At 32.8% G+C, this 27,912-nt stretch overlaps 3 protein-coding genes across 4 annotated transcripts; all 3 read left to right on the top strand.

The window, feature by feature from the left end:
- The first annotated feature begins 11 nt into the window (after nt 1–11).
- LOC11412427 (homeobox-leucine zipper protein ATHB-14) lies at nt 12–5,339 on the top strand. 2 transcript variants are annotated; one of them, XM_024776833.2, is made up of 18 exons: nt 12–494; nt 1,175–1,340; nt 1,491–1,603; nt 1,706–1,796; nt 1,891–1,986; nt 2,082–2,195; nt 2,298–2,381; nt 2,465–2,620; nt 2,704–2,778; nt 2,857–2,963; nt 3,108–3,294; nt 3,399–3,587; nt 3,678–3,758; nt 3,869–4,003; nt 4,111–4,427; nt 4,515–4,626; nt 4,710–4,859; nt 4,965–5,339. In XM_024776833.2, exons 1-18 carry the CDS (start codon nt 298–300, stop codon nt 5,109–5,111), a joined length of 2,517 nt encoding a protein of 838 aa, XP_024632601.1. In that variant the 5' UTR covers nt 12–297; the 3' UTR covers nt 5,112–5,339. The 2 variants fall into 2 exon arrangements, with proteins under 2 accessions (XP_024632601.1, XP_003594520.2); XM_003594472.3 differs by having other exon boundaries at nt 298–494; nt 1,175–1,334; nt 4,965–5,111.
- A 12,787-nt stretch (nt 5,340–18,126) lies between these two features.
- Nucleotides 18,127–18,990, top strand: LOC11426603 (S-protein homolog 5). The gene has a single exon (XM_003594469.4). The coding sequence runs from the start codon at nt 18,226–18,228 to the stop codon at nt 18,655–18,657; it is 432 nt and encodes a 143-aa protein (XP_003594517.1). The 5' UTR covers nt 18,127–18,225; the 3' UTR covers nt 18,658–18,990.
- Nucleotides 18,991–23,650: 4,660 nt separating this feature from the next.
- Nucleotides 23,651–24,013, top strand: LOC11417427 (S-protein homolog 5). The gene has a single exon (XM_003594467.2). It carries the CDS (start codon nt 23,651–23,653, stop codon nt 24,011–24,013), a length of 363 nt encoding a protein of 120 aa, XP_003594515.2.
- The last annotated feature ends 3,899 nt before the right edge of the window (nt 24,014–27,912 follow it).

The raw sequence follows: 27,912 nt of genomic DNA, 5'->3' as shown, positions 1-27,912 counted from the left end.
AACTTCATATACATAGGCAAATACATAGATAAAACCACACACTACTTTCCTTCACTGTTTCTTGTTCCATTCCATCTCTTTCTGCCAACACCTTCTCTCTTTGTTTTCTCTCTACCTTACCATCTTCCACCTTCAACCTCTCTTTCAACTCTTTAACCATTTTCTATGAAAGTGAGTGGAGGCTCTCTTGGTCAAGAGAGCCTGCACAGTGAAGAAGAAGAGCCAAACTAGCTTCATCATTTTCACAAACTTTCGTACCTTTTTTCATATAAAAAACTTTCTTTTTTTCCTTCAACAATGGCACTTTCTATGCATAAAGAAATGGATGCCGGTAAATATGTGAGGTACACTCCTGAACAAGTTGAAGCTTTGGAGAGAGTTTATTCAGAATGTCCTAAGCCTAGTTCTTTGAGAAGACAACAACTCATTAGAGAATGTCCTATCCTTTCTAACATTGAACCTAAACAGATCAAAGTTTGGTTTCAAAACCGAAGGTAAACATTTCAACTTTTTTGTTTTGTTTTGATGAAGCTTTTTTGTTTGAAAAAATGTTTTCACTTTTTGGTTGGTTGGTTACCATTTTTTTTTTGTCATTATGAAAGAAAGTAACTTTGAATGAAAATAACTTGTGGGGTTTGTGTTTTTTTGTTCAACCCTTTGAATATTTTGTAACATTTATAGATAAAAGAAAGAACTTTGAAGGAAATAACTTGTGGGGTGTTTTGTTTTTGATTGGTTTAGTCCTTTTTTGTTCATTCTTTCAATAATTAGTAATAATTCTAGATTAAAAAAAAATGAACTTTGTAGAGAATAATGGTGTGTGTTTTTGTTTGTTTTAGTCTTTTTTGTTCAACCCTTTTAAAATTTAGTAACATTTATTTATAGATAAATGTAAATGTTATAAATATTGGTTCATGTTGATGGGAAACAATACATTAATGCTTTGTTTTTGGTTAAACATTTTTAGTCTAAAAATGTGCTTTTCAAACCTGTTTTTTGTTTCTCTAGTAAAGTCATAAACCCCTTTTGCATTTTAATTTCTTGTATAACATGATCTATATTTTTAAATGTAGTTTTCTGCATTTATTGGTGATTGTGGTTACTGCATAAAGGCTTCAAAGTTATTTTTTATGTATTTTTTGCTTACAATACTTTTGCTGAATTGCTTGTGTAGATGCCGTGAGAAGCAAAGAAAGGAAGCTTCACGTTTACAGACAGTGAATAGGAAGTTGTCTGCAATGAACAAGCTCTTAATGGAAGAGAATGACCGTCTGCAGAAGCAAGTTTCTCATCTGGTTTATGAGAATGGATACATGAAGCAACAGATTCATACTGTGAGTGTGAGATACTATTCCTTTTTGTTTTTTTTTAATAATTTTGGTTGCTTTTATTGTTTCAATGTTCATTGAATGCATTAAAAATATTTGTTGTTAAAAGTTAAGAAGTAATCATTGATTATTCACATGCTATAACTTTTTCTTTTTGAATAGGCTTCTGCTGCAACTACCACAGACAATAGCTGTGATTCTGTGGTAATGAGTGGTCAAAACCAACAGCAAAACCCAACTCAGCGTCCTCAAAGGGATGCAAACAACCCAGCTGGGTTAGTAACACATTTTTTATTTTGTTGCATTGTGTTATGAATTGTTATGCTGTTCATTTTAATTTAATGTTGACATATTTTATTGTTTTTATGTTCTACCAGTCTTCTCGCCGTGGCTGAGGAGACCCTGGCAGAGTTCCTATCTAAGGCTACTGGAACTGCTGTCGACTGGGTGCAGATGATTGGGATGAAGGTATCATATAATGATAACGATGACCTATTGAACAATTTTATAATTGTTTGTTGATGTTAGTGTGTTAACAGTCAATTTTAATGTCTTTGTGTAGCCTGGTCCGGAATCTATTGGTATCGTTGCTGTTTCCCGCAACTCTAGTGGGATAGCGGCGCGAGCCTGTGGCCTTGTGAGTCTAGAGCCCACTAAGGTAGTATTTTGTTGTTGATTTGTTTCCTCGTTGCTGTCGAACAATGAAATTGTGATTCCTTTTTAATAACTTGTCTGTGTTACCCTTTGTCTTAGGTTGCTGAGATTCTTAAAGATAGACTGTCATGGTATCGTGACTGCCGATGCGTTGATGTATTGAGTATTGTTCCCACTGGTGGTGGTGGTACAATAGAGCTTATGTACATGCAGGTCCTATTTTATTCTACAAAAGAACTCACAATGCCGTTTCTATTTCTGTTGACTTGTATCTTTTTTTATGTTTTGTTGATGTATTTTTTTTTATGTTATTAGACGTATGCGCCTACAACATTGGCTGCAGCACGAGACTTTTGGACACTGAGATATACTACAAGTTTGGAAGATGGAAGTCTTGTGGTACTACTAAGAACCTATCCTTTTATTATTACAATTGAGATATTTAGAACAATTGTAATTTATTGAAATGATTATGCTGGCAGATATGTGAGAGATCGTTGAATGCTTCTACTGGTGGCCCTACAGGGCCTTCGCCGTCTAATTTTGTGAGAGCTGAAATGCTTCCAAGTGGTTTTCTTATTAGACCATGCGAGGGGGGTGGATCCATTATTCATATTGTTGATCACGTGGATTTAGATGTAAGGGGTATATTTAATTTCAAATTTGTTTCGTAACTTACTGTTGAACTTTTCTGACTTCAGTATTTAACATTTTTTTTCAGGTTTGGAGTGTCCCTGAAGTTCTGAGGCCCCTCTATGAATCATCAAAAATCTTAGCTCAGAAATTGACTATTGCTGTAAGATTGATTATATAGATGTTACACAACTAATCATGTCAAAGTTAATTTCTAATCATTTTAAACTCCACTTTGCAGGCATTGCAACACATAAAACAGATAGCACAAGAATCCAGTGGAGAAATTCAGTATGGTGGCGGGCGCCAACCAGCTGTTTTGAGAACTTTTAGTCAGAGACTTTGCAGGTAGGGCCCTAACATGCTGCCACGATTCAATTGTCATTTGGCATTTGAATTATCCACTTGATGTTTTTTAGTTGAAGTCAATTTATTATTCATACTCACTTAATTCTAACTCATTCTATCTACCTTGACATCTTTCATTTTCAGGGGGTTCAATGATGCTGTGAATGGATTTGTCGATGATGGTTGGTCGTTGCTGGGAAATGATGGTGTTGAAGATGTAACCATTGCTGTGAACTCGTCTCCAAACAAGTTTTTGGGGTCCAATTATTCATCCATGTTTCCAACATTTGGAGGTGGTGTCTTGTGTGCCAAGGCATCAATGCTGCTGCAGGTATTTTCACTTGGCAAATATTTTCATCAGCAATGTCAGTTAGCAGTTCCAACTTTATAACCAACTTGTTGAGAACTTTCTGAATGTTTGTTTATTTATCACAGAATGTTCCTCCTGCTTTGCTTGTTCGATTTTTGAGGGAGCATCGATCAGAATGGGCTGATTATGGCGTTGATGCGTACTCTGCTACTTGTCTCAAGTCTAGCCCCTATGCGGTTCCATGTCCAAGACCTGGTGGCTTCCCCAGCAGCCAGGTCATTTTACCTCTTGCTCCTACGATCGAGCATGAAGAGGTATTGTCCGTAACCATTTGCAGACCTTTAGTATTTTGTATTTGCATAATACTATTATGTGCTTATTTGTGGTATGTTGCATTGGGGCAGTTTCTGGAGGTAGTTCGTATAGAGGGGCATGCATTCTCCCCAGAAGATGTTGCACTGGCACGTGATATGTATCTTTTGCAGGTAAACTTGTGTGAATGTCTAAGTTCATTTTTGTATATTTTATAGTAGTAAGGTATAGATAGTTCTTGAAATGATTTTAAATTACCTTCTGTATATGAAACTCATTGCAGCTTTGCAGTGGAATTGATGAAAATTCAGTTGGCGCATGTGCTCAACTTGTGTTTGCGCCTATAGATGAATCCTTTGCAGATGATGCCCTCTTACTGCCTTCTGGTTTTCGAGTTATTCCCTTGGATCCTAAATCAGTTAAGTATCATTTATCAACTACCACTGCATTAATTTAATAAAACATATTCATAAAAATATTACTTTTCCTGAAGCATATGTTGATGTATTGAATTGTGCATCTCAGGATGGTCCAACCACGTCAAGAACTTTGGATTTACTTGAAGGATCTAGGAATGCTCGTCCATCTGGTGAAGGTGCTGGTTCAAATGGATACAACCTTAGGTCTGTCCTTACAATTGCATTCCAATTTACCTTTGAGAATCATTTGCGCGACAACGTGGCTTCTATGGCTCGCCAGTATGTGCGTAGCGTTGTGGCATCAGTTCAAAGAGTTGCCATGGCAATTGCGCCCTCTCGGCCAGGTACTCAGCTAGGGCCAAAGTCTCTTCCTGGTTCGCCAGAAGCTCATGCTTTAGCACGATGGATATCTAGAAGCTACAGGTTTGTTTACAAATCTCTTATTTTACTAATTAGCTTTCTCAATTCTCAAATCAGCTTAGTCTTATTCTACATGTTGTCTTTTTTCAGGATGCACACTGGTGCCGAGCTTTTTAGAGTCGAGTCCGCAGCGAGTGATGCAATACTGAAACAACTTTGGCACCATTCTGATGCAATTATGTGCTGTTCTGTGAAAACAAATGTAATAACTGGATTTGCTCTTAATCTTGTGTTCTTTAAAATCTCTTTTTAGCATTCTTCTGACTTTTGAGAATATTATTGCAGGCATCTCCAATATTCACCTTTTCAAACCAGGCTGGACTAGACATGCTTGAAACTACTCTAGTTGCTCTTCAAGATATTATGCTTGATAAAGTTCTTGATGAAGCTGGCAGGAAGATTCTTTGCTCTGAGTTCTCTAAGATTATGCAACAGGTAACAGAAGATTTGTATCAGACTTTTTTTTATGCAATTTAATTTGAACATGGAATTTTTAGAATAACTTAAGTATTTTAATGTTAATCTGTTATTTTTTTCCAGGGTTATGCATCTCTGCCAGGAGGGATTTGTGTATCAAGCATGAATAGGCCAGTGTCTTATGAGCAAGCCATTGCATGGAAAGTTCTTAATGATGATGATGCCAATCACTGCTTAGCTTTCATGTTCATCAACTGGTCCTTTGTCTGATGGAGAAACCATAATCAAGAAACCTAACTTTATATCTATATCTATATCTATATTATATTATATTATATTATATGAAGATATATATTAAGTTATTTTCAGTTCTTCAACTACCTGATACTATTTAAAGACAGTTGTACTAATTTTCAGCTTTGTTTTATGTGCCTTTTGAACTATTCTAATGCTCCTCTATGACTATATATGAATATCCTTTAAATATTTAAAATGCAAGTTTTATTTTGAGTATATATATTTTTTGCAATGTGATAATGTGACCATATGTATGTAGACACATAGTAGGATGTAACCAAGGATATAATCATTGTGTTTTGCTTGCTTCTAAAGCAAAAATCAAAAAATTGAGTTTTGGTTTTGTTTCAGCCAATAAGGGCATGAGGATTGCATATTTTAACTTTGCCTAGTGTTATGAAATTAGATCTATACGATATGATGTTGTCTTTTATTTTCAACTTTCAAGACATCATTCTACTTTTGTGTTGTACTTTATATAGTAACATCATTCTACTTGTATTCAAATTTTGATTTTGATTTTAATTTGACATTTTTTTATGAAGGTATGGGTTGATATGATTAATTAATTTTAGAAATAGGGTGTAGAGTTGGTAAGGTATTGCTAGCTGTAAAACCAAATTTGAAGTGTAAGAGTATGGTCAAGCAGCTAGCTATCTACACCTAAATATCCATAGATATAATTAAGAGGTCTAAGCTTAAATATGAAGCTAATTTAGCTTAGCATACCAAATGGTGTTCGGATATATTTAACCAATATGTATGTATTTTCCATTGATTTTATGATATGTTTCCTATAAAAGTGATTTATTGAATGGATTAAAAATGATTGAAGGTTCTTTATTTGAGTGAGAGATGAAATTGCACTTTTCGAATGGAAGGTACTGCTCAACAACACTTACAATTTTGAGTATAAAATGCTAATTTAGTCAAGATAATAATAATTGTTGGGAGCAAGATCTAAACCTATTGATGGAAGAAAAAGTACAAAGGTTGATGAAGAGCAACATATGCTCAAATTCTGCAAGAGAATTAAATATTGTGATTTTTCTTGGTGAATGAAATTTAATATTATGATGATGACGTGCAAGAAGGGGGTTTGATTTGTGGACTGTGGAAAGATTATGTTGTCTCATAGGAAACCAACAACCACCTTGAAGATTTTATTTTGGATAATAATCACTTTCGTCTTTAAATATGTAATAAGTCCTTACAATAGTTCATTAATGTATTAAAATTTAAGTCTTTAATCGTACATTTTGTTAGTAAAACTAGTCTATAACATTGAAATAGTTCTTCAACGATGACATTAACTATATTCATTCATGGATTGATATGACAATAATTAAGTATTTATATATGATCATAAGTAAGTATATTGTGGGACTAATATGATAATATTAATAAGAATTTTTAACTTCAATGACTAATACGATGCACAATCAGAAACTATTTTAAAATTTTGATATAATGAAATATTATTGTGATTATTTGTTACACATTCAGGTACCAAAATAGCAATTACTCTTTGAATTTTACATAACATGGACTAAGATATCTCTATTAGAGGAGTCTTCACTTCACAAGACATGGTAACTCAGTTGATAACGTAAAATAAGAGTGCATGTTAAGTAATACTTACTTCACGATCGAACTTAGTTAACGTAAAAAAAAAATGATAATTTTTATACTAGTAGGTGGCCGGTTTGAGTTTTGAGGGGTCTCTTCTTCCTTTGTGGATTGTAGTTATGGGTATTGAATTGGATGAATAGAGATCTGTGGGACCCACAGAATCTCCCTTACAAATTACTAGAGAGTAAATATATATGGTCAAGTGGTGACGACATAGTTTCAGTTTGATTCATCACAAGACTGTATTATCTGTCAAATTCTGACCTTATCCAAGGGATCCTGTCCCTCTCACACCTCACCTCTCTGCATGCTATATTGCTTTGCTGCCACTTTTTTCATCTATATTTACCACTAACGCTGAATAGCCAATGTCTTTTATATCACTTATATATAGTACTAGTATTAATATTAATTACTAGTACTATAGTATAGTATACTGTTAATCTTTTAAAAGGTAAAATCAAATGCTTCAAACATTAATTTTATTTAAACCAAATTCATTACTTAGTCACCATCAATATTATGTGAGGACCAGGCCCCACACGTGTGTTAGCACCCTCCCATTGATGATATCAATATGGCTTGTTTTGCACAGTTGCCATTTTCTAATTCAAGCTGCTCATGTCGCTGCTAGGGCTGTCTATCAATTGTCTATCATGTTCTTCTATACTTGGATTGCATTACAGAGTTACTGATTCACTTATTACCTTAATATTTTTGTTCTTCTTCTATAGCTGTATCCAATTAATCTTGCAGAATATAAAATATTATAAAATATTGTATAAATTGAAATTTTGAAAATAATTCATTGCAAATTAAATTACTTTGTTAGAGCTTATAATTTCAGATGTACATGATTAAGTATTAACTAATAAAATCGTTAGTTTTTTAAATTATTTTTTATCACTCTTTGTTGCATCATAACATAAATTTTTATGTACGATTATGTTGTGTGTGCCTTAAAATCGTACCCGGCAAAGATTGAAATTTAGAAAAATTGTACAAGGTAGCTCAATTCGCAAGGCTATGTAAGGAGGGGCGCAAGGCTTAACAACCATCCTTGGAAGACCATTTCTTGCAGCCTGGCCCGCAAGGTTATGGTCATCGGGGGTGTTGAAAATTGCTTTTCTCCTTTTTGTTGTTGCTCATTCCCTTACTGCAATGTAAGTTAACTCACGCTTGACACTTTTTGGTGCAAGTTAATTCACTTTTAAAATTGGATCAATCACTTTTTAAGTCGGTTCAACCGATTTTAAAATTGTCAACGTGAATTTACTTCCGCGAAAAAATGCCGAACGTTGAATCAAGGAAATGGATAATTTTAAAAAGGAGAAGAGCAATTTTCCAGTCGATAGGGACCGTTTGCAGTTGACTACAAGGCTGTTTTGATGGGCAACAAGGCGATTTGCTCGAAATTTGAATCACTAGTTAAGCATTCTTCATATTTGTTGTGTAATCTTATAAAAAATTAAAGGAGAGATTTTTTAGGAAGTTTAGAGGCTAAAAGTTTAGTGACTTTGGTTGAGATTTTTTACTTGAAAAAATATTTCGTACACCTTAGATAGATAGTAAGATCACATTAGAAGAAAGAAATGTCAAAATTATCTTTCTTACTTCCTCTTAGTATCTACGTGTAGGTTTTAGTAACTTGATAAATTGGTAGAAGTTGGAGATTTTTACGAGAATTTTTTTAGGAAACTTAGAGGCTAAATGTTAAATGTTTTTGAGTGAGATTCTTGAGTTGAAAAACATTTCATACACCTTAGGTAGTAAAATCTCATTAGAAGAAAGATCAAAATTTTCTCTTAGGATCTCTGAATGGGTTTCAGTGACTTGATAAATAAGTAGAAATTAGGGATTCATCTTTAAGATTTTACTACTAAATTTGTCTCATAAAATAAGAAGTTGCATTTATATTTTTTCATTCTTAAAATAATCGTCACTTTAGAACCTTAATAGAACATTATACTTTTATTTATGAAATTTTCATTTCATTTAATCACTCTTCTATTATATAGTTGTCAATAGCAATATAAAAAATACCTCTAATAATACATATATTAACAAATATAAAACATATTTTCCATAAATATATGAAGCATAAATAGATGATCATATGTATAACATAGTAGTATTTATGAACAAGTATGCGTGTTAGTATGAACAAGTTATTCAAAACATAGTGGGGCACCAACCCCAATACCTCTACACATAGATCCGTCCCTGATGATATCACAATCAAAATGTGACATTCCACTCAAAAGAAAGGGAAAAAAAAAAAAAATTCTAATTTTGACATTTAATCTTAGAAGAAAATATTTATTTTCTATACAAAAAAGAGCAAAATATTTGTTTAACCAAAAAATAAGGGAAATGTTAACAAATATTTCCGAAACACTCTTTAATACATTAAAATGATAAATTTTTATAAAAATATGTGTAACTAATGCATTGAAAATTGAAATATTTAACTTTTTTATAAAATATTTTTATTTTTAAATATTCTTTTAATTTTAAATATTTTAATTTTGAAAATTGAAAGCAAAATACTAATGTATATGGATACAGACATGACATGTATATGCATGCATAGTCTAATAGTACTACTAATGTATTGATGTTATGAACATCATGCATGTTGTTGGAATCAAATTTATTGAATCTTTTTTGTTCTTTTATCAAAAATACTACAAATGAAGGTTTTATTCGTTTTGGCTTGTTCAAGATATCCTTTTCATCGTTTGAAAATTCGAGGCGTTTTAAAGTTTGAGTGCGAAAGGCACTGTGCTCTCTTTTCGAGCCTCGTGCCCTAGCATTACATTACCCTTCCCAGTTCCCACCCTTTATTTCTTTCTTATTAGTGTCTATAATTTTAGTTTTGGTTTAAATGTGTCATTCATCAGATTTTGATATTGGTCCTTGCATTTTTTTTGTTTGGCATTGGTCCCTGCACTTTGTAAAAATATTGGTATTGATCCCTCTGTTAACTTTCTGTTAAAAATAAAAATACAAAACCAACGGAGTGCCACGTGGCCCAATCATTTCACGCCACGTGGCACCAATATTAATATTTTTACAAAGTGCAGGGACCAATATCAATAGTTGTGTTATTTTTTTAACAGAAAGTTAATAGAGGGATCAATATCAATATTTTTACAAAGTGCAGGGATCAATTCTAAACAAAAAAAAGTTTAGGGACTAATGCTAAAATCTGATGAAAGTGCAAGGACTAAAAACATATTTAAACCTTTAGTTTTTTACACATCAACATTTTATTAATTAATTATATTTGCTCACTCTTTTTTTTTTTTTTTCATTTGTTTACTTATATTAACTGCTTATATGGAAAAATATCAATATTCATTTTACATCTTGTAAAGATAGGTTTTTGTCTCTTATGAGAATTGATTAAAAGGGTGCAAAAAGTAAAATTATGAGGACAGTAATTACTCCCTCCGTCCCTTAATAAGTGATACAGTTGATGAAATTACGCATACCAATGCGTAATTTTGAGTTTAAATATTTTGAATAATATATTGAAAAAAATTATGAAAATTTGATATTTTGAAAATACTCATCGAGACGAATCTAACGATATATCTTTATATATTAGTAGAAAAATATGATCAAAGTAAGTTATGTCAAAATTGCACATTTTCAAATAGGTCATTTATTGCGGGAGAGTATAAGAAAATGTTTAGAAAATATCAAAAGCTAAATAACCACAAAACACAATGTTTCTTTCTAGTTGAAGGTCAATTCAATGTTGTTATGTTACGGTGAGTGCAGTGGTAGAGCAGAAAGACGAAAAAAGTGTGTGTTTATCTGTGTTCCCCATAGAGACCCTTCAATTTTCTACTTTTGTTTATACATCAGTTATCATGTGCGTGTGTTCTTAGCTTCACATGTGCGTGCGTTCTTAGCTTCACTTTCTCTATCTTCACGTTAACTTAATGTTCTGATAATCCAAAGTTGGGTTGAAAGATAAATAAAATAGGATAAAAAATTGTTCTATTTAAAAATTAAACTTTGATTTTCTAAATTATTTGTCATTTTACGAAGTTTATTAACAACTTTAAGTTTAATAGTTTGATTTATCTTTACCTATTTAGAAAAAAATAAAAAATATTTGTTTTAAGTAATTTTAATTGTTTACTTTAAAGAAGATTCTGAATAAGCGTGGTTTCAAGGTGGTGTTTGGTTTTCTCTATATAACATGTTAAAGTGCTAAAGATCTTCAGCTTTTCAAAATCCAAGGAAAGTGGTAAAGTCCTACACCTAACTACTGTAGCTAGGTTTTTGTTGTGCTATGTTATGTCACATAGGGTACCCTAGGCTTTATGATGCTTTGGTGGGGGTAGTACTAGCATTTAGGAGGGTGGGGGGTTCAAAAAATAAAAACATATCTTTCTGTTGCAGCCTTGCAGGGATTAAATTTAAGTTAAGCAGAAAAAATTAAAGAGGGTGGCATGCATAGGAAAAATTAAATTTGTGTAATAGTAGGGCACTGCACTAGGCTATCATGATCTGTTAAATTTAGTGTGTTAATTAGAGAAAGTTGTTGACTGAGACTGTCATTTGTTTTTTTCTCTGTTTTGTCAATTGGATCTATAGGGGTTCAGGGTTTTAGGCTTTCACCGATTTGGTTCAACATTTAAATAGGTATAGTAAAACATTTTTAAAGTATTTTTTTTGTATAACTAAAAAAACATATTAATATAGTTTAACTCAATCGGTAGAAATAATGTATAATATATGCAAGATCCAAAGTTCAAATCTCGACTACCACAAAAAAAAAAACATATTACTTCATTTGAAAATTATATGATTTTATAAAAATAAAACTAAAGTCCCCGTAAATTTAGCTCAGTTAGACATGATATTTGTAAGATCTGGGATTCGAACCTCGGATATCCCAAAAAAGTAGAAGTAAAATTAATTGTTTCTTAAGTTAAAAGCCTTTTTTATTTTGTTCAAAATTATTTAATTCAGATAAAACTTTTTATTTTTACTTATACCAAAAATAACATTTTATTTTCCCCTTTTTCACATAATCATTTCATTCATTCAATTATTCAGTTAATAGAAGGTGATATAAATCCAAGAAATAATTAGAAATCATTGCTGGTAATCTTTTGGGTTAGATCTTCATTCAGTTTGTTGATTTCTAAATGGAAGATGCCGTGACTTACATTCTATGACCCTAAAAAAATATAATATTAATATTCACTTTTTTCAAAATACATTTTCAATACTCCCTTTGAATTTGATTCTCATAAAACAAATTCCATTTGAATTTTGAAAAAATTCTTAAGGAGTATAAAGTGTGAGTTGAAGCATTAGTTGCTGCATTGTGATGTGTTGCACTAACTAGCTGGAAAATTAATTACTACTCCAACTAGCATTAGTTCAATTTAAAGCATGGCTTGTACAGTGAACAGTGCTATTATAATTAGCAAATTTCAGGATATAGCAACACTTTATCTGCAGATTGCCAGATACTACTAAATGGTGCTCAACAAATTTATGACACATTTGTTACAGATTTGAAGATACTAGTAATAGAAGCAAACTAATTCATAAGCTCCTTTCCCTGTTTTGATTGACAGCTTAATATTTTTCTGCACCTGAAAAGGTATTCCTTTCAGAATACTTAATCTATGTTTGGCAGTCATAATTGATTGTTGGAGTAAAAAATTAATTTTGACATGTTCTATCGAATAGAATTAATTTTATCTCCAGAATTTAAATTAAAATTTGTAGCTTTCGAGTTTAAATGGAATTTTTACATTGAATTTTATTATTCAACTCACTTTTATTTACATATATTCAAACATAAAAGCTTTACCTTCAATTTGTTTTTAAGCAATTTTTTTTTCGTTGCAAAATCAAAGATGCATGTATGCAATGAGAGTTAAAAAACCATGGTTGTTTTGAGATTGAGGAATAGTTGTGGGAGGAAGTTTTATCTGATCACAAGTATTTGAGCGCTCTATTTGAACATACACACATTTAATAAAATATAAAAACAGATTTTAAAAAAAATAAAAATATATGAGTTTGTTAACTTAAATCAACAAAAAAACATAAAAGGATAAAAATCTAAGTTAACAAGTGTGCACCTTATTTATCAAAAAAAAGCAAGTGTGCACCTTTTTATTTGGATAAAAATAAACTTTAATATAGGTATGATAGCTAGCTTATTCAACAAATTTCTTGCGTTCAACTTAATATTTCACGTAACATATCATATTGTTTTGGCTATCTTTGTTTTGGCTATTTCACGTAAAATTTGTTTTTTTAAGAGGTTAAAATGGATTAAATTAACTGAGACCTTGATAGTTTAAGTACAAGGGTTGTCGAAAAAATCAGGATGAAATAGTCAAATTACAACAAAATAAACAAAGACAAATAAAAAGTTAAAGCATCAAGTCACAATAAATGATAATTAAAAGTAAAATTAATCTGTTCCGCTTTCGGTCACTAATAATATTGTAGTTTAATTTTGTCGCAAAGTTGATGTAATGATTCCTCTTTTTAAAGAAAAACCTGAGCATTTCTTTCACATCAACTCACCAACACACATGATAACCGCAGATGTTTTTTGAAAACCCACCTAAATTTTCAAATTGAAGAAAGTGATTCGCCACATGTGCAGGATGCACCGTACCGAAACCAAACCAATTATAGATACCTAGCCAAACTTTCCTAAAGAAATCACAAGAAAGAAATAAATTATCAATATCATGCATAGTGCCGCATCGTCCGTACAAAATTGAGCATTAGGATGAAGAACGTGTCTCCTAGTTAAATTATCCGTTGTAGGTAGGCTATTGCGAAGCAGACGCCAAGCAAAAAAAATAACCTTCAAATGGATTTCCTTTTTCCAAATTGCATTTGTGTGATCAACTGCCATAATGTTAACCGACGATAAGAAATAATTATAAACACTTATAATATTGTATTTGTTTAGAGGATGTAAATGTCAAAACCACATATCAAAAATATTACGCTTCAAAACAATATTAGATAATAAATCGCAGCATTCCTTAACATGCTCCTCAGCTAATAACAATATTATATAATATTTACTCAAGTGCCGGTAAAGCATTATAAGATACAATTAAATAAAAATTTGCATCATAAGATACAAAATCAAGTGCCTTTTGGAGAAACTCTACTATTTTGTTCTTGACGGGCAAACTAACGATACTTAAGGGCCGTGGTACAATTAAGTAAAATTTGAAAGTTTAAAGAGCAATTTATCCAATCTATTACCTTCTCTTTAGATGTGATCGTAACATTAGGTTTTAAAACCCCACATGCTAGCCCAATAATTTTTATGATAGAACCCTCTTGCATAGTTTCTTTTTTCACCCCTCAAAGTTGCTTCAAAAGTAGATTCATCGAAGAAAGATTACCGAGGGCCACTAACAAATTAATTTGTCAAAGTTGACATTTGGAATTGTTTTAGTATTTTCTACTCCTTTAATCTTCTTTTTTTCTCCCATTAAATTTCCCTTAAGTGAGATAGCAAAACAATCATAGATTCATCTTCTTATAACGACGGTAATGATTGTATTCTTTTGTGATATTTATCCTCTTTATGGATGTTTTTTCATGAGATTTTTTTTAAGGTTCAATATGTTTTTGTTATTTATAAATATATCAACTTTTTTTTTAGTCTCTTTAAAATTTTCCTTTAACTTTTAGTCCCTGTAAAATTTCAATCACTACTTTTAGTTTCTATTTTTAAATCAATTTTTGTATTTTTTTTTTAAATGAAATTGTGAAAAAATGTGTAGAATATTGGAAAAATCATTCCAAAAAAAAGAATTTTTTAACAAAACATAATTAAATATAAACTTTTAACCGTAAAAAAAAATCATATTTTGTTAAAAACAACTAATTTATTTTAGGAAAGATTCTTATAATATCATAAAATTTTCTGCAAAATTTTATTAAAAAATATGAATTTTACATGCAAGTTTACTTTAAAGGAGAGATCAAAAGTGAAGATGAAAATTTTTTGGAGGACTAAAAGTTGAAGAAAACTTTTAAAGGAACTAAAATAAAAAGTTGACATATTCATGGGTACCAAAAACATACTTAAGCCATAAAAGAATCCATATTTGTGTCTAATATTACCGCTCTTTTGATCTTAATGAAACTATTTGATCCATACATGTCGATTACAACTTTTTATTTAATAATTTGAATTATCTAAGTTTAAATGGAAATTTATCTATGTTTAAATGAAAATTCAATCGAACATATTAATCAAAAGCAAATGAATTTTCTTCACAAGAGCTTGTTGGTTAGAGTTAATGTGGAGTCTTGGTTTTTTTTTTTAATCGGCATATCTATATAAGGCCAAGCACCAGAAGTGCAAACTGGCAAGCTGATACAACAAAAATAAGCCCTTGCATACCGTAACAATCGCAGCAGCAGCCAGGGACCATGCAAGAAAAAAATACAGTAGAAGGGAAGGGGCAAACAAAGCCTGAAAAAAAAAAAAAAACTATACACAGTCCCTCCCTTAAAGTCGAACCAGTAAGTAAAAACCTGCATCAACAGTTGAAGGGCCTAACACCGCAAACCCCATAGCAGATCCAAAAACAGCGTCGTTCATCTTCTATTTGGGCACTCTCTAGGAATCCAAGTTCACTCATAGAAGAGGAAAGAAGCTATCTTTAACCTACTCAACGTCCAAACCCAAGAAACCGCTTTGATTTCATTCACAATTTCCTCCACTTCCTTTCTTTGATTATTGAAAATCCTTGCATTTCTTTCTTTCAAATCAACCAAATTGTTGCATGCCAAATCAACCAAAACCCCTTCTTAAGTATCTTAGATTTAACTTCATTATTCCAACATTCAAATTGCACAAATAAGTTATGTGTAATGATAAAATGAATCTCAAGCCAATTCAAGATACAACGCCAAATTAAAGAGGAAACATCACAATGTAGAAAGAGGTGAGCAGGAGTCTCCACCTGCCTCCCACAAAACACACAAAGAAGAGACGCATCGGTTATAAGATGTGCCTAATTGCAAGATTATCTTTCGCCGGAATACGATCAAGGAGTAAGGACCACGAGAACGCCACCACTTTGGACAGAGTCGGGATCTTCCAAAGCAAAGAAAAAAAACCATTCTCTAACACATCCACACCCTCTTCCACATGAAAGATTTTTTTCCAATATAGAATAGACGGATTTGACAGAAAACATCCCTCCCTCATCTTGAAGCCACACCCATCTATCCTCATTACTCTCGGAAACAACATCCTCCAAGAGTGCCAACAAATTGTCAATAAGATTAGCCTCCCACATAAACGGTTGTCTCCATGTTATATTCCAAAACCGCCCCACTCCTTGAAACGTAACCACTTCCCACACCTTCGCTTCCTTTTGATTTGAGAGAGAATATAGCTTAGGGAACAAGTTAAATAAAGGCACTTCCCTCACCCACCTATCCATCCAAAAGCTAGTATTCCTTCCATTGCCTTTTTTCCTCCACACCTTATTTGTGAACCAATTTCCTCCAATACCCTCCTCTAAAGACATTAAATTCCTCCACCAAAGGTAGGTGAATCTAGGCCACCTAACACCCTCACACGGTGCCATGCCTCTAACATGATCACCATATTTCTCCACTAACACCCTTTTCCAAAGAGGCTGCTCCACTTTGCCAAGAGACTCAAATTCACCATATTCACATCCCTTACTTCTAGGTTGACAAACCTTCCTCCATTTTACCCAACAAACTTTTTGGCCTCCTCCTACACCTCCCCAAAGAAACTCTATTTGGATCTGGGTAACCATATTAAGCACCTTAGTCGGAATTTTCAAGAAGGATAAATAGAAAGATAGGAATAACGTTTAAGACGTTTACTTTGATTTTCCTAGTGGTGGTATCCTTCATTGTTTGTCTTTCAACTACCGTTGATTGTTATCATTTGGAAATGATTTTCTGATTGGAAGTTGTCTATAAATCGCCACCAACACCGTTGATTGAAAGCTAGAATCGCCACCAACACCATACTCGATAAATAGCCCGCCTTCACGAAAGCAGTTAAATCACATTCAAACCTTTAACTTCTATGATACAATAAAGACAAAAAAGAATCACCCTAATGTAACCCCTTCCCTAGATTAAATTTACCACTGGGACTTCCATTAACTAAAACAAAGGTCGTTGCTTAACTCACACATTCCACAATCCACTTAAACCATTATATGGTCTCTTCATTTTTGTCTCACATAAATTTATGAAGCTGCATAAGTTTTAACTAGTATACAAGGAATTGAAAATATAGATTGGTGAATAGAGTGTTGATAACACTTCACATAGAGCAATTTATTGTTTGATTTGAGAGAAAGAGATAAAAAGAAGTAATTGTTTTCTTTTTTTTTTCACTTTATTTTATTGTTAAGCACATTAAAAGAGAAACATACATGTATTAAAAAAAAACATATATATTATTTTAAATGGGACAAAAATACTCTAAAAGAGATGAGAATAGAAAGACATGTTGTACTTATTAAGGATGAGAATAGAAATGCATTATAACTTTATCTTATCTTTATTCCCAATTTGAAGAAAAAATAATATGTAAACCCCACCAATACTTCTTGCTTTCTTTTGTCTGTTTCTCTTCCGTACAAATGAGAGATAGTCTTTGTTTTTCTTCTCCTTTTCTTTCCACTCTTTTTCTCCACGTATTTTTTGTACCTAACAACAAGTCCTAAGTGGTGGAACCTGGCTAACAATCAAGTACGATATAATTATTTATCTCTTAAATTAATACATAAAAATTATGTATCTTATAAAATATTACCAAATTGTTATATTTATATAGAATATATTTTTTCATCAAACAAAAGAAGAAAAAGTATAGAATCTTGAAAGCAATATCTTAGCAGATAAACAGACATACAGTCCCATGGATATGCTTTAAAATAAGATATCCACACCACAAACATAAAGCCGCGACAAAGGTGTCAACATGTGATTGGTCTGAGTGGTAAGAAACTATTGCATTTCAATCAAGTGGTTAAATGTTCGCTCTCCGAACCTTATCTGTGTAAAAATTCGATTGTGAACCCAATACATTTTTTAAAGCAGATTAGTCAATATTAAACGACAATTGATACTTTATATAAGCATAAGAAAAAGACAATAGAGACAAATATCATACAACATGATAAGATTGAGATCACGTATCAATAAAAGAAAAGATGAAAAGGATTTGTCCAAGCACTAAATCGGCGCAACAATGCAACCATTATCATAGTACTATTAAATTAAACAGCAATGATAAGTCAAGTTGAGCTAGTTAATATGTTCTATGCATAAAATAATTAATGTATGAAATATTGGTAGCCATATATAGAAAGCCTTAGTGGCAAGTCAGAAACATATCATATCATAACACATCACTAAAAAAACAATGAAATTTGTGGTGAGTGTTTACCTTATACTATGTTTTGCTTCTTCCATTTTCATTGTCATGGCCTTGGTACAAGGAACACATAATATTTTTGGCAGTGATGAATATTATGTTCGTGTGATTAATGGCTTCACAGATAATTCCTCAGTTCCTTTGGTCATTTGGTGTTCATCAGAGGAAATGGATCTTGGTGGTCGAGCTTTGCAAGAACATGATGAATTTAGCTGGACCATGAGGCCCAATTTTTGGAGCAGCAACTATATGAAGTGTACAATGAAATGGGATAGTATAAGGAAGATTTTTGATGCATTTGAGGCTTCTAGGGACATAGAACGTTGTGGCTTACATAGGTTGTGTTCTTGGAGGGTTACACAAGATGGGTTTTATTTTAGTAATGATGAAGTGAATTGGAGAAAAGATTTCATATGGTGAGTGAGTGTGTGATGCCAAGGTTTTCTCCTAGCTTGGATTCACCAAACCATGTTTGCTAGTTTTAGTAATCTATTTACAAGAGATGCAAGGAAGTTTTTTTTTTTTTTTTTTAATAAGGTCAAGATAAAGGTTAGGCATCGGGAGGAGTCTGAAGCATTCCAACTAGGTTAGCACCTAACAGAATTATGCGAGGAAGTAATTTTGCATAATTATAAGAGAGTATATGCTTTGTAAGATCACAATATCCATCTTTTATGTGTAGAATCATATAACATCTTTTAAGGTGTATTTAGCGAAAACAACTTAATCATCAAGTGTTTGGATAAATGAGTATTCTCCAGGTGCTTACACAAAAACCAATATTGTTATCTATATATAAAAAAACCAATATTGCTATAATTAAATAGAAAATGTAATTCGGTCAAAAAATAGAAAATGTAATTAAAATATTTTGATATAAAAAAGCTTATTAAACCGGAAAAATGGTACTTAATTTTTCTTAAGTAAGGATGTTCATGGTACGCTTTGATCTGTTTTGACACAAAAATTAATCTAACTAAATAAGTTAATACATTGTTTTGTATACTTATGTCATAATAAACTGTTTTTTCTTATTATTTAAAAACAACTTAATCATGAAGTCCACCAAACTAATGAGATTAAAAGTCCGATGGACTCCCAAAAAAAACAGTTTAACCGATGATATTTTAGACAATTTGACAGACATAAAGTTTTAATATATTAATAATAGATTTGAAAAAAAAAAAATTATAGGAAAATTTGTAACAAAAAAAAAATGATCAACTAAAAAATAGATAGTTTTCAAATTGTGGCATAAATTTAGACTTAAACATAAATTTTAAGTTCTCGCACTTGGATAACAAAGCCCCATTTTTATGGTGAACACAATGTATCCTCTAAGTTTAGTTTAGTATGTACTTTTTTTAAGTATCATAGTGGCTGGAGCTCACACATTTTAAATATGGAGAAGTACGGTGTTCGAGGTTCGAACCCTGACCCATGTATAATATTATGTTTTATCCCTACCAACTGCGTTGCGCTAAACTTACAGGGACGGTTAAGTGGGTACTTGTCATCCAATTATTCAATGTCATATCATATTTTATATTAATTATTTTATAAATACAATAAAATTAATTAATTTAAGAGTTTACAAAGACATATTTCTTGCAACAAATAATAATTAACAAATTTTTAAGAAAATAGGTTACACCAAAAAATAATTAACAAATTTAAAAGTAAAATTGTTTTAGGATAATTTGGATGCATTGAAAATAGGCTACACCAAAAAAAATTGCACATCTTTTAGTAGTTGTATAGAAGATATAGAATAACTAAAGATTAGGACTCAAATTCCATCCTCGAAACTCTTTTTTTAACAAGTCAAAATTGAATATATTAACACATAAAAATATTCTATCTAGCACAAGATGTACTAGAGTAGAACACTAAAGTCTTACAAAAGTAACAACCGAAACAAAACTAAAAGGCAGAAATTAACCTATGCACATACAAAAAAAGGCTACGACACTAACTATAATAGTCAAAGGCAATATGAGCAAATTGTGCTTTCGGCCACCGGTAAGAAAAAACTCAATTTTATCCAAGAGGTAATTAATAGAGCTTCCTTTATTATTAAAAATCATGTTGTTCCGATCTTTTCAAATAACCAATGCACAAGAAAACCAAACTAAGTGCATTATAGACCGCTGCAATTTTGAAAAACCTGCCAAGCTACAAAACTGTACAAAATGATCCGCAATTCCATATAATCGACAAGCCACATGAAGCACCAATTGAAGGGCGAAAATAATAGCCATGAGTCGTATTACCCCCCCATAAAGAAGAGGATAAAAAATCATCAAAAGAACAAAACTTAGTTTCTTGTATTCACAAAATGGATGGTAAGTTTTCTCCTACCAACTTACGCACCTCCTTCCGCTTCTCGAAAGCACCAAATCCCCTCACGTTCCAAGATATAATCTTCATAACACACAAACCTAACCCCTCATCACGCCACCACAACAGACTAACAACCATCGCCACCTGACATACCCCCTCCTTTCCTCCCTCCAACCTACTTGACCCCCCCCCCCCCCCCCCCCTTCATGAATGCCCCCACCCTCTTTTTTACTTCTCCCTGCTCTTGACATCACATTAAACATATTCATTTTATCCCTATTAAATTTCACTATGATTGCCTTACCTATACCTCAAACATCTTCAATTGTCACCTCGTCATTACCATGCAGCACCACACAGTTCTTCCAATCATTATTAACATAAGAGATAGAAGACTCAGAAGATTGAGAAACCCCATTACCTGGAATATTCGAATCTTCATAATCAATACCCAGTCGGCGCTTTCTCACATTTTTCTTTTAAGTCTTTAAGCATCGCCTTTCTATCTTTACCCAAAAGTTGAGCTACTCTTTTCAAACTATGCACAGAGTGTCTGAGTAACCCACTGATTTTCTTCTTTTTCTTAATATGACTGCCACTATTAGTTTATGTTTGTTTAAGCTTTTTCTTAGTTGAGAAAATGAGACCTACATTACCAGAATTATGACCATTCAACCATTCTAGACTCCAAGGGCCAGACATCACAGAACACGTAACAAGTGAAGGACATGAATTTGTTCGTTGAACCTTTTTAGGAGTAGCCTTTTGAGGAAAACTACTCGACGAAGACACTTCTTGAGAAACCTGTTTTGGCCGTAACTCCTCACTTCCCACTCTAGTAGATGAATGTGATTCTTAAACAACATCATCCTTCATGGCCAAACTCGGCATGGAGGAAGCCACAATTTCTTGGTGTAAATCAAGCTGCTCCACCCTAATATTATCATTAATTGCATCTGTTGCATTTAAATCCACTTCATCCACTCTTGGCATAAAGGATGATGAACTATTAACACCCTTTTTCGAAGGAGGGGACACTACACTCTCCCTTTGTCGACAAGAGCATCATACTGCTTCCTACCCCTTTCTGCCTCGACTCAGTCTTCATTAATCTTTTCAACCAACACATCAATATCATGAATGTCTTCATTCTCGCCATACACTTCATTCAGTTCCATGTGAGAGGAAACTGAATCAGATTCATCATTTAACAAACACGCGTCTTCACCTAGAGAAAAACCTGACTCCTCCATAATTTTAACTTCCAATAAAACCCCATCAACCAAAATCTTATCAATCGCATTAACGACCTCTAATGAAGAAGTAGTCAGTAAAATACACGCGTAATCTAACCTTTCTTTGTCCATCATACAATAAAAAACACAATTAAAAAACTTCTCACTCCATGCATGCAACGGAACACAATAAATTCGAACCTAGGCCCCTCTTTCAAAAATTGTAACCCTGTGATTCCATTTTGTAGGTGAAGTGAAAAGATTACAAAAAAAAATCCTTAGTGCCATTAAGAACTGTCATCACATCTCAATTCACTAAACACCGCAAGAACACCTTATTTGGTCCCATAGAAATAATATCTAGCTCCTCAAATCCGGCATCAGCGATGCGTTATTGTAGTAACAGTATGGACTCACCATTAATCACCGTTGCTACTAAACCATTTCTTGCCCAAGCCAAATCATTTTCCTCTGAGCCACCTCAACTAACACACGAAACTGGCCAAAACAAACATTGTTGAAGGCTTTTTTTAATTTTCCAATATTTGTGATGCTGATAAAGCGAACAAATCCATACACTTGGTAGTTAGCATTACACTTCTTAGCCAAAAACACATCCACTATAACCCACGTACCTCAATCATTCGTATTGTCATTGCAGGATCGTGATCAGTTATTAGAAGAGTTGGCTGACGTCCTCACATCGCTTCGAAACTTTTCAAACAATCATATGAATGAATCATTTTCTCATTTGCCAAAAATCTTGTTCCGAAAGTAATAGAATGTATATGGTCGTTTACCTCGGTGAAAGGTGCAAAAATAATAGAATATTTATTTGATATCTTTTATTTCTATCTTTCTTTAATCCTTCATTAGTTAAGTCGATCAAGGATTTTTGAATAATTTTTTTAATTTAGTTAAAATTTCAGTTTTAGTAAATATTCTTAATTATTTATATAGTTAATCGATGTGATTACGGAGACGCATACAATAGTAATTTATTTAGATTCTATTCGATAAGTTTTTGTAAGCTTAACTTAGTTGATAGGGACGATGCATAATATATACAGGGGTTGTGATTTGAACCTCGGACATCTCACTTTTCCACGTTTAAAATGTGTGAGCTTCAGCCACTAGGCTATTTGACCAAAAAAAGATTCTACTCAATTATGGATATTTTTGTTTGTCAAACAAGTATTAATAATTGAGAGTAAGAAAAAAAACAACAGATGGTTGTATTGAATTGAGATTTAAAAAACAATTTTTGCATAAAAAAAACCTTTAAGGATTTTAAAAGAATATGTAATATTTTATGTCCTTTAAGATTTTAAAAGACCGTAAATATTTGTAATTCAAGTAAAGGTGTATAGTCTAATAATATCGTTATTTGTCAACTGAAATAGATCTCACGCACAATCATCGTAAAACTTTTTTTTTTTTTTTTTTACAAAAACCAACATAAAACTTTTGACCACATTAATTTAATTCTTTAGGGGCATAGTAAAAAAATCAACTTCAGGACCACGTTTAAAAATATGCATAATTTAGTAGCACACAAAAGGTAAGGATCTCTTTCTTTCTACAAAAAAAAAAAGGTAAGGATCTCCTCATTAGGTGAAAAATTATAGCCTAAGATATCCATTCAAAACACAAGCCCCCAATAAATAAATATTTTAGTATCTAACTCTAGCATATAAGTGACACATTCAAACACATGTAACATACAAATCACAAATTCACTTGAATTGTAGTCATAAGAAAAGACCATGAAATTCACAGCATGTGTTTTCCCTCTACTATGTTTTTCTGCCTCCATTATCATTGTAATGGTCGTAATGCAACAATCACAATATTTGTTTAGCAGTGATGAATATTATGTTCGTGTGATTAATGGCTTCACAAACAATTCATCTGTGCCTTTGGTCATTTGGTGTTCATCAGATGAAATGGATCTTGGTAGTCGAGCCATGCAAGAACATGATGATTTCAGCTGGATCATGAGGCCCAATTTGTGGAGTAGCAACCATATGAAGTGTACCATGAAATATGACAACACAAGGAAGAAATTTGATGCGTTTAAGGCTTCTAGGGACGCAGAACGTTGTGGCACAAATAGGATATGTTCTTGGAGGGTTACACAAGATGGATTTTATTTCAGTAATGATGAAGTGAATTGGAGGATGGACTTTACTTGGTGAGTGTGTTTTTTGTGTGTGCCATTTCAGATATATGATTAGACCGTTTAAAGAAAATATTGTGATTTTTGAGTAGAAGATGCATATACAGATATATGAAATGTTATGTAACAAAAAAAAGATATATGAAATGTTATCAAAAAGAAAAATCATGATATGAAATGTTTTGGTTTGGATATATTGAGTTAGTGGCAATTTTAATGAGATTGTTATTTTTATTTATTTATTTTTATCAAAAGAACATGAGATTATTTTTATCGAATGAATGCGTACATATGTTTTTTTATTACTAAAGGATAACCGAATACTATGACATCCGGATAAAATGATAGAAGCGACGAGGTGAAAGAATCAGAACACAATCTTTGAATCCAAAGAGAAGATAACTTGTTTGAAATTCAGCTCATGCATCCATTTGATAGCTGAGAGCAAGCTCATCGCCTCACCAATACTAAAATGTGTAATTGGCTGAAACCACAGCACATTTGCTCCCATAAACATTTGAAACTCATCCCTCAGTGGACGCGGCCATTCTAAATTCGATTGTATTTGGACGTACCAATCTCCACTCCTCGAACAAACTCTTACATCTATGTACAATATTAGCTTATCTTTTCTTCATATTACTCCAAACTGTTTCATTATGACTACGCCATAAACCCCAACAGGTCACAACAAAAACATTTTGTTGCTCCTGTGACAACATCAATAAAATGCTAAAGATTTATTGACCAGTTTTAGCTACTACTTATGCCACATGTTTATGTTTTGCCATGATTGCACGCTTTTTCTACAGAAGAACAGCAAGTAATTAACCCGCAATTTCTTCGCATCTTTCACACTACGAACAACTGTTTTAATCATGATTCATTTGTCAAGTAGTCTAGCTAGCACGTGTTGGCATGCAATTGCACACTGTTGTCCACATATAACGTTCCGAACCTCAGGTAGTACTATCATTTTCCATAAGACCTTCCAATTAGCTTCTACTCTCAATGTTGCACTTTCTACAAGCTCATTCAAGCAGATACTCACCATGCATTGCAGAAATATTAAAGATAGGTGTTCAAATAAACTCAATGAAAGATTGTGGGTTAGTATAATTGCAACATCTCTATGTTCCATTCTTTGCAGTCATTTCTCAATAAAGCTTAAAGATCAAAATTTGTACTATGCATATATATTATTGAAGGTTGCACCAAAGCTCCATTTGCTAGCCATCTATCATGAAAAACTCGAATGTTAACCCTCAATACTAATCTTCCACATTGCTCCTTACCTTACCATAGGTATAGCCTCATAAATACTCTTCCACATAAAATTTGAGTTGTTCCTCTTTTTTCACCTCCAACACAAACGAGCTACCAAAAAATTTGGATTGGTTACCAACCTCCACACTTGTTTTCCCAATAATGCTAAGTTGGACATGTAGAGATCCTTAAAACCCATACCACCATTCTCTTTCAAATCAAGCTTGCTCCAAGATAACCACTTGATTTCCTTATTTAGGCCTCCTCCGTTACCCCACCAAAAAGAATTCATGATTTTTTACCTATTACATCCCCTAATGAAGAAGGGACTAAAATGATACTTATGAAGTAAGGTTGAATAGCTTGAAGCACGGACTTAATCATTACCTCTTTACTCGCTTTGGATAATGAGCGACCACCTCACGAATTAATCTTCCTCTACACGTGATCCTTGTTGAATTTGGACTTGTCATTCTTACTCTTACATATCAAAGATGGGAGACCCAAGTACTTGTCAATGACCATTGCATTATTAACTTGGAAAATATTTTCTACATTTGATCTAACCTCCATGAAGAAGATCTCGAATTTTTGAAAGTTTACTTGTTGACCCAATGCTTCTTCATAGATAGATAACATACGCTTCTAATAGTGGTCGTGCAAAACAAAAAGAGTCATTGGCAAATAAAAGATGTGTGAATCTTTGTGCCCCCTACACACCCGAATATCATGCAAGTTTTTCCTCCCTTCCGCCTTATCAATAAGAGTAGTCAATCATTGTGCACACAAAATAAATAAGTATAACCCTTGTCTAAGATCCCTCCTCAGAGTGACTGGTCCTTTCGGCTCCTGGTTAACCAACACTTTGTACTTCATTGACTCTACACACATCATAATACACCTTACCCATTTTCCATTAAATCTCAACCTCATCATAACCCCTTAGGATAGCCTCCAATCAATTCTATCACACGCCCTACTCATATCAATTTTGAGGGTCATGTATCATACTCTTCCACTAGTCTTACTCATCAAATAATGGATAATTTCAAAAGCTATCAAGGTGTTATTAAGAATAGGCCGACCCGGATCAAAAGCAGACTGAACATCGGAAATACATTTGCGTAAGCAACTCTTAAGTCTATTAGCAAGAACTTCATTATACAACACATTACAAAGAGATAGGCTGCCACCTGCCAGTCTCTAGATATTGGTGCATCAAATTTGGGAATTAAAGCATAATTGGATTATTGGTATCATTCAACTTAGGTGGAAGAAAAACATGATCAAACCAACAACAACCCGCCTCAAAAAATTCATCACCATCCTTTAGAAATGTTTGAAAAAAATATGGGTTGAAAGTTGACACCATGAAGTCTCCACGCTTTATCCAAATCAATTTCCTTCAAAACATTGATAAATTCGTCCTTATCAAAATTTTGAAGAAGCTCCATGCGCTTACTACAGGATCATACACACTTTGTCTGCTCTTAAACAATTCTTGAAAAGTTTTTTTTTTTTTTTGAAGAAGCTAAATTAGCACATCTAAATTGACATCAGAGGGAATCAAACATGCCACTCAAGTTGGTGCATGGATATCATAAATTCTCAATTTGAATAAAGACTCATTAAACACTCGGTTTGCCACTCCTTTTGTGAGAACATCGGCTAATTGCAATTCTAATCATACAAAGGGAAATGAAATTATTCATGCTTCAAGCTTCAAGCTTCAAGCTAAGTTACATATGCATCAGCAGTACAAGCACACATACGCAACAAATTTAGAATTGAATTTGAAATATTTCAATTCCACAAGATGATGACAATTTACTAAAAAAACATGATGATGACCATGCAATGTGCATAGTGTTACCTTTAATGGGAGTGTAGATTTAATAAGATGATGACAATGCAATATCGTTGTTAAAATTCTGATCAGAATCCTACGATTTTGTGATTTTTCGAATCCTGGGTAGAATCCTAAATTTTGCAAAATCTGTTTGTAATCGTTTATGTTTAAGCGATTTTACGATTTTGAATTTGTGGGTTTGTAGGCTTGTAACATAACCAGACTTTCGAAGATGTTCTACACTATAAATGTCACAGATAGAATCAAGCTTTGAAGTAAAGTCCCCAAGTTTTCCACTCTAATTTGGAAAACACTTTCAACTGAATGTGAATCAAGGACTTCAATATAGTTGCCTCACGATCGTGACTAACTAAATGAGTATGCATGCAATTTTTGGAGCTATCGTACATTGTATTTTTCATTTGGAATAAATGCACCAGCTGTTGGTTCTACTAGAACAAGTTTTGAATACACATGTTTTTATGCAGTTATCACTATCAGTACTACTTTAGAGCTGAAAAATTCTCAAAGGGAATTGCCACTAGGAATTGGTGTGTCATTGATTTTTCAGATTTAGACTGAGTGACTCACTTAATGAGGATGAACACATTGACAATAATTAAGAGCCTGCTTATTGGTTGTTGCAAACCAACTATACATTATCAACAAGTTTTTTTGTATGCATGTTTGTTACGTACCTTGTAATTTTCTATTACAACCCAACAACCTAGTGGAAATGAGAAAGGAATACATGAAGCTTTCACACACTTGACACTAATAGTTGGTGATGTAACAAGGTTGAA

The sequence above is a fragment of the Medicago truncatula genome, chromosome 2, assembly GCF_003473485.1.
Source record: "Medicago truncatula cultivar Jemalong A17 chromosome 2, MtrunA17r5.0-ANR, whole genome shotgun sequence".
In the NCBI taxonomy this organism is placed as follows: Eukaryota; Viridiplantae; Streptophyta; class Magnoliopsida; order Fabales; family Fabaceae; genus Medicago; species Medicago truncatula.
Note: the sequence above shows the minus strand (reverse complement) of the source record. Positions and strands in the feature narration are given on the sequence as shown.